At 39.2% G+C, this 7,500-nt stretch overlaps 1 protein-coding gene across 2 annotated transcripts in view; it reads left to right on the forward strand.

The window, feature by feature from the left end:
- The first annotated feature begins 1,346 nt into the window (after window positions 1–1,346).
- Window positions 1,347–7,500, forward strand: part of LOC138027129 (calcium/calmodulin-dependent protein kinase type II alpha chain-like) — a 6,522-nt gene continuing 368 nt past the window's right edge. Inside the window, exons 1-3 of one of the 2 annotated variants that reach the window (XM_068874634.1) lie at window positions 1,347–1,489; window positions 5,509–5,903; window positions 6,715–7,500. The exon at window positions 6,715–7,500 is cut by the window's right edge and continues 368 nt beyond it. In XM_068874634.1, the coding sequence (XP_068730735.1) occupies window positions 5,553–5,903; window positions 6,715–7,245 (882 nt within the window). In that variant the 5' untranslated portion in view covers window positions 1,347–1,489; window positions 5,509–5,552 and the 3' untranslated portion in view covers window positions 7,246–7,500. Of the gene's footprint in view, window positions 1,490–2,374; window positions 3,082–5,508; window positions 5,904–6,714 lie in introns of those variants that run through there. The other variant, XM_068874633.1, reaches the window with a different exon arrangement.

The raw sequence follows: 7,500 nt of genomic DNA on the forward strand, positions 1-7,500 counted from the left end.
GATTTCAAAAACATTTTAACCTCGTCCCCAGGATCTTCTACACCAGCCGCCTTGTTGAAAGGCGAGAAGACCCTGGGACGAGTCATGCTTTGCAGAGTAGTTTGTGACGTCACACGAACAGACTACTCTTGTTATTCACGCCTCGGTCATTGATGCAAACCAAACGAGTGGATCCCCTCAGTTAGTGCAAGGATGGCTCAGGTTTTTTTTTTTTACAAAGCTTGCGCGTGCGCCGTGCATAAAATATTTGAGTTTATTTAAGTACACTTTAATACTAAGTTCCGTGAAAAATCCACGATTGAGATGGGACTTCGTAGTCAAAAATAAATAACTGCCGTGAAAAGAATAATGATGGACGATAAGCTTCACGGACGCGATAACAGGTCCACGTACATCGGCCTTTATGCAAAACTTTGCGGACAAGTGGTCATAGTCACCGGCTGAAATCACCTTCAAAACCATTGAGCTTACAAAGGGTTCGCGTGCTTTAAGTACTTGTGAAAGAAATACTTAGGGACAATGAGATAATTTACGTTTCAAATGATGAAGAAGTGTATGGGATTATAAAGTCTTAAACCTTCTCGAACCAAGATTAAGAAAGACAAGAGACATAATCCGATTTCAGTATTCGATGGCTAAAGAATGTCGTTCACTTTGTTCCCAAAAAATAAGGAAAGCGATTTAAGCGAACTCAAAATAAAATCCTTCATTTAGAACTCAAGGATCAAGATTTTGAAATATTAATCTCCTCCAAATTAACCTTAACTTGCCTTTACTTATTGGCCGTCATTAATGACAACTAAATAAAATTCGCTTTCTCTCGTTGCGTTTTTTCCTTAAAGGGGCTAGGTCACGCTATTTTAGGTAATTTTGTTTAATTTTGTTAATTATGAGCTCTAAACGTCAAATTGCAGAGCAAGAGTCTTTCATTTGCAAAATCACGGCAACATAACAACTGAGAATGATTTTCAAGTTTTGTAAATGACATTTTGATATAGACTGATATAAATTTGAAAAAAGGTGGGCCGACGTTTTTCAAATTTACCCAAATTCAATCCATTTCAATCCTCTCCAGTTTTGTCCATCCATGTCCCTTCTTGGCTTCCCTGTGTTTTGTTAGAGTTCTTCTATAGTTTTGAACAGTTATTTTGACATTTTAGTTAATTCTATGACCATTCGATCAGTGCTGAAAATGCCTAAAATAGCGTGACCTAGCCCCTTTAAGGATTCTCTAATTTACTTTTTCATTTATCCATTTATTATACCGACTATTACTTATCTTATTAGATAACATTCCGTTGGGGGCTTTCATCACCCTCTGTGTGGTAGCTTCTATGGCAGCTTTGTTGGTTTAAAAGTGATACAGGTTCAGGCCATAGTGCCTCCCTTCCCTGAACTATCCCTGCACTGAATCATATAGAAGCCAATTCATTGCAGTGCAACAGTTACGTTTGATCACGCGAAAAGAATCGCAGGATACTGCCTTGAGGTTAGTCAACATTTCCATCAATTATCGAGAAAACTTTATAAACTAAGCTAATCATCAATATAACTTCCAAACTGAGAGTATGACTATAACATTTTGAACATGGCTAAGACTAGCTGTGACACAAAACTGGCAACGGGACCTTTTTTTTTTTCAATTTGTTTTTTAGCGTTTCACAGCTGGTTACAGCTAAAATCTTCACAATGTGTTTTTAATTTTGCACTCGATCGCTAAGTGACAGAGAAAAAACTATCAGATGTTATAATTAATTCCAATGCATCTTATCTGAGAAGAAATGGTTTGACAGGCTTGACATATAACAAATCTAAAATAATTTTGTATTGTGTCTGTTTTCTTCCACATTACGCCGATAAGATCACAATTCTGATCATGACGGTATACAATCAGGATTAATTTAATGATGTACTGCTTGCCGAAACCGTCCAGTAAAATTTTACAGTTTTCGTTCCTCACTCACGCAGCCGGCACCCCAGGCTCTTAGGCGAAGCTTATCACAGCAGCACGTGTATCCGGATTACTTTGATTGAACAGGTTTCGGAAAACGTACGAAATTTGTTATCCTTGCCATAATCTTAACCGAACATGGTGTTGGTGTATATAAACACCGGAAAAGACGGAGAGCATCAGACACAACGGGAAGTCTGAGAGAGATTACAAGGCGCTGTACAAACACAAACATTTTCAAAAGGGGACATCTAGAAAATGTCAATAAATCCTAAACTATTTGTGCAAGGAGTAATCTTGTTTATTTGTGGTTGAACGATAGCTTTTATAAAGGGTTTTTTATGGTACACGTATTTTGTACATGTTCTAATGTAAAAAGAATCGCTTTTATTCTAGATTATTCTTTAGTTTCATACACTTAAACTTTGAAACAATGACTCGAATGTTTACTCTTGGAGGTCGATCTGTGGAATAAACTAATTAAGAAACTTTCTGGTGAAATTTCCTTTGAGAAGATGGACAGAAAGGTTTCTTCTCAGTGAGACGGAAGATCAAACAAATATTTTTTAACACTACAAATATCTTATCTCAAGTTTGTCAAAGTTGTATGATATAACATCGACAGTGCCAGCGTCACAGAGTTGGTTCAATAAACAGACTCCTTTGGTCACGGTCTACTTAACACTGCTGGGATTCACAAGAAATATTGCTGTGATCAAACCAAATCAAAAACCAACCTTGCTTTTATAGCAAACAAAAAAGCAAAATAAGAAAACATTTCAAGCCCTTTCCGTTTGCAAGCCATAGGTCGGAAATAATATCGGATGATTTATCTGCACCTTTCCGTCTGGCTTCAACGTCACACTTGATTGTTCCCAATAAGAATAATAATTACTATTTCCGCGGGCTAAAACAGAGTACTGCCGCCACAACCAAAGGATATTGACCACAACTTTCCCACTTTGTCACCAAAAAACTCCCAAGAATTTTTATCTCTTGAAAGTCAGAGCATTTCAACATCGGGTGGATCCATTTAATTGCTCCACGGCATCGTAAGGAACGGAGAATCGATTTTCGTGACTCTCGAAAGTACCGGAGAGAAGACCAGTGTGGAAAAAGCGACTTCACAAGTAAGTTGGCTATACGAGATAATATCAACTAATCTCCCCTAATCTTCACGGTTATGGATCGTAATAATACCAAGTATAACTTGTTATCACCATTTAATCTTGACTTGTTTTCCTAACTAATTTGACAAAGCTCAGTTTAGATCAAGTGAGTTTATCGCGATTTCCGTGGAGGTTGCTTTATAAGAATTTTACCGCCAACTCTGTGGAAGTCGTGTGACGTTAGCGCCCAAGCTCAATATGAATTTAACCTTAATCGAAGACAACAAAAATTTTCGATATTTGCCAATAAGCCAAACTGAAGGACGTCTTCTTCTTGAACTCACCACCATGATCAAGAATATATTTTTTTGTGGTGCAAAACAAGTTCGTCATTAACAGTGAACATTCAACATTTTATTCATTTCCATTATCAGAGATTTGTTACATTTTATCTTAGAACCGGTCCTAAGCGATCAGCAGCTTTTCCGTAGAAATGCCTCTGTGAGGTCTTCACCCCATTTAAATAAGATTTGTTTTGTATTTATCGCACAATTTTTCGCGACATGCACTGACACTGTATTTTCAGTGATTTCAATCTGTTCAATTGAGATGACAGATTTTATTATCTGCATAACTAGCTTTTTAGACTAAATTAACCTCAAGATTTACACTCAAGTTCAAAATATTTCTTGACCAACATCGTTTATTAATTCTTGGCACCAAAATAAAACTCCTATGATCCTTTTTGTGAAAGTGACCTTGATCCAAAGCCACATTCCTCCAGTCCTGGCAACGTTTCATGATATCTATGACCGCCACTTGAAAATGCCCGTGACCTGCGAAGTATATTGTTCAAACTGCATCGGAAGCCAGTATGGAAATAAACCAGCTTTTTCAAAATGTAATTTGTGAAAAAACTAACAACTCTACAAGTCTCCTTTTTAACACAGTGTATAAAAGCTTATTGTGTTATTGGTCACGGCTTAAATTTGACCTTGGACAGTTTCACCCTCTGTCGAAGAAGGGAGGCTTTCTTTCTTGAGAAAGAGGTTTAAAGTCGTTCGCACGTAATAGGTTTTTGGCGCGGCGGTTCCATCAGCGATAGTGGTGGTTTTATATCTCGCTTAAAATAACCTAGGGGTGCTTACGTTACGCTCTGTCGGGAAGGGCTGGGGGGAGGTTTCGTGCGTACTACCATTGATATTGTAGGGTTTTCGCGGTGCTTCATCCTTGAATAGCTTTTTTGGCAATTATAAAGGTGATCCTTCGTTAACTATGCATATCAATGACGCAGGAGCCTCACGAAACGCACAGAATTTACCAACTTTCGATGGGATGGGTTAAAAAACTGCTGTTGCATGCCCCCAGTCAACAGACCCTCCCCTCCCCCCCCCCCCCGGACAGCAACACAGTTACACAATCAAGGCTGTGATGTCTTTATAAAGATTTCAGAGAATGCTAAAACACGCATCAAACGCGTCAGCGCGAAACGTGACCAGCAATAAAGGGATCGTGAACAGAGGGAAACGAAGGAGTGGCGAAGAAAGGAAAACGTGACCCGATTTCGCCATAAAAATGTGAAGTTAATTTTCGTTTAATAGAATTGATCGCTAATTCCGGATATTCGTGAATCCACGGGCGGTTCTTAAGTGTTTCATTATAAGCTTATGCAAATTGCTTCTTGTGGAGAGAAACGACAAAGGACAGGCATTAATTTGCATATTCAAGTGGTCTTGATGATTCTACAAACATCATCAAAAATCACTTTGACTCTTGGTACGAATTTTGCAATCCTTGAAATCAGTCAATTTTAATTACGCAGACCTTCGCATTATGGTCCTTCGAAGACTTAAGGAATTTTCTCCCGTCTACTTTTCCCTAAGTTTTTATACCAAATCTTTAAATTATTGCGGTAAAATTATTCGGAAACACTCAGGTATCCTTGTTTTTCCTCAGGAGCAATTTAATTTTGCTGCGGAAGAAAGCTCTTTTCATCAAAATAGCTATTGCAATAATCACAGTTGACCAGGATCGCCCCCAGAAAATATTTGCTGTGTTGTAAAGAAATAGCTTCAAAGGAGAAATCAGAATTTAAAAATACGGCTTACGATTTTGTTGGCTGACTGCCTGAACTAGGATGTACATGTAATGTCCCGAGACGTGCCGGGGGGTTGGGGGTAAGGGGGACAAGGCGTGTCTCTCCGGGGGAACGGGCACAGTGACACTTTGTTAAGTTGGCGGTGTACTAACATTGGCAGAGAGGGACTGGATCCAAGCGTTTGCTCAACCTCGTTTTGGGACCCGGTGATTGGTGGCCCTACGTTGGTTTCTATCTAGTGCAGCAGCAACTTACGAATTAATTAATAAATATATGTATTATATAAAGGAATAATTTAGAATCCGCGGTTGTTTTCGAAAAATGTTAACATGAAATTTCTTCCCTTTCAGAACCTGGTTCACCTCGGATGTACGAAAGGAAAGACAAATAAACAATGCACAACGTTCAGGGAAAGACGTTCAATCGAGATTTCGAAATCCAAGAGTTTATTGCGAAGGGAACCTTTGCAAAGGTCTCCAAGTGCGTCGAGAGAGACACGGGTTGTATATTCGCTGTCAAAGCATTTCACGCTGGAGATGATGTTTACGACAAAGAACGAATCGACAGTGAAATTGAAATTTGGAGGACATTAAGGCATCATAACATTGTGCATTTACACAACTCTTTTTATGAGTGCAGTACAGTATGGGTAGTGTTGGAGTTTGTTGATGGCAAGACGCTGTTTGACGACCTTGTAAGTGGAACTGACTTCTCTGAGGAAGAAAGTCGAATGATCATGCAACAGGTACAAGTCATATAAGTAATTTTTTTTACAGATAATGCTTAGATGTTAAAGGATAACAAAGAAAAGACATTAATTAAACCCTTGAAAGTTCGAATGTTCTTGTATAGTCATTTATTCAAGGTTTGTCATCATCACTATAATCCTTTTCGCTAGTTGAGTACGGCAACCCGGCGCAAGGCAACTTCCATGATTTGTCAGTTTGTCCTAATCTCGGGCATTTTCCTCCCAAAAGGCAGCAAACATCATTTCAGTCAATACTAAGGATAACGTGTTTCAGCAGAATTCAAACCAAGAATTCAGTGCGTCATCGGCTTCATCCCTATTGCGATGTCTCAGAAATTTGAAACAATAACGATTGTCTCCAGGCCCCAGTAGTTCAAACGTCGGATAACTTTATCCGGTGGATAAGTCACTAGCCATAAGTTTCAATCTCTGCAAAGATTTAAGTATTTGCCTTCGTAACTGTGAATGTGCACACTCTAAGCGCATCTAGCTGAAAGGCGTGTAAGAAAATCTTGGCCAACGGTTAACGCGAAGTATATTTTATACCCCGGATAAAGTTATCACGCGACCTTTCAACCACTTGGGCACTGGCGAAGATCGTACTCTCCAGTATCTCAAGCCCCACTCGAGAACAAGAGAATGGGCCTTAAGCTTTCTATTTCTAATAATAATAACAATGGAAATAACATAGGCATTCCATTTGTTTCTGGAAATCAGTCTACTCTACCCTCCTCTCCTCCAAGATACCATGGATATTTCATTCCGCAGAACTGGATACTTACGACACTTTGACAACTTTTCTTTTTAGATAATTGAAGCCCTTGATTACCTCCACCGACGAAGAATTGTTCACCGAGATATTAAGGCCGACAACATTATCTTACAAAAGGCAAATGGTCAAACCACTGTGAAACTGACAGACTTTGGACTTGCACGCCGCCTTCCACGTGACTCTGACGTTATCACGTGTGACGTAGAAGGTGCGCCACTGTATCTGGCTCCTGAAACAATTTTAGCCGATCCCGTTGGGACAGCGGTTGATATCTGGGCATGCGGAGTTGTGCTGTTCTTGTTACTTGTGGGACATCCACCTTTCTGGCAAAGCGATGATAAAAAACTTATGTCGATGATTGTCGGAGGACGTTACCACATGGCGGCGCAGTACTGGAACCAAGTGTCAGATGATGCTATAGACCTTGTCAAAAGGATGCTAGTTATCCATCCTGAAAAACGAGTCACTGCTTTGAAGGCATTGAATCATCCATGGATAACAGACTTTGTGGAAAGCGAAAGAGACAATATCGTTCAAATTAAAGAGAACACAAGGAAAGCAAGATGATACGCAAATGAGCTCCAACAGACTCCTTATGTATTACAAGCAAAAGCCAACTTACAATCTCAATCAGCTTTAGAGCGGTTTTTAATTAATTGATTGTCAAAAAGCCATTTCCCAAACTGATTACATTCGCAAATCACAACACACGCAAAGCAAGCAATGCATGTGGCATCACAATAACTTTCAATTTGACGCTGATTGACAGAAAAGGTGCTATAAGATTTTTGGCCAATGCGCATTAAGCTTTCAAAACAAATC

The sequence above is a fragment of the Montipora capricornis genome, chromosome 12 (genome assembly GCF_036669925.1).
Source record: "Montipora capricornis isolate CH-2021 chromosome 12, ASM3666992v2, whole genome shotgun sequence".
In the NCBI taxonomy this organism is placed as follows: Eukaryota; Metazoa; Cnidaria; class Anthozoa; order Scleractinia; family Acroporidae; genus Montipora; species Montipora capricornis.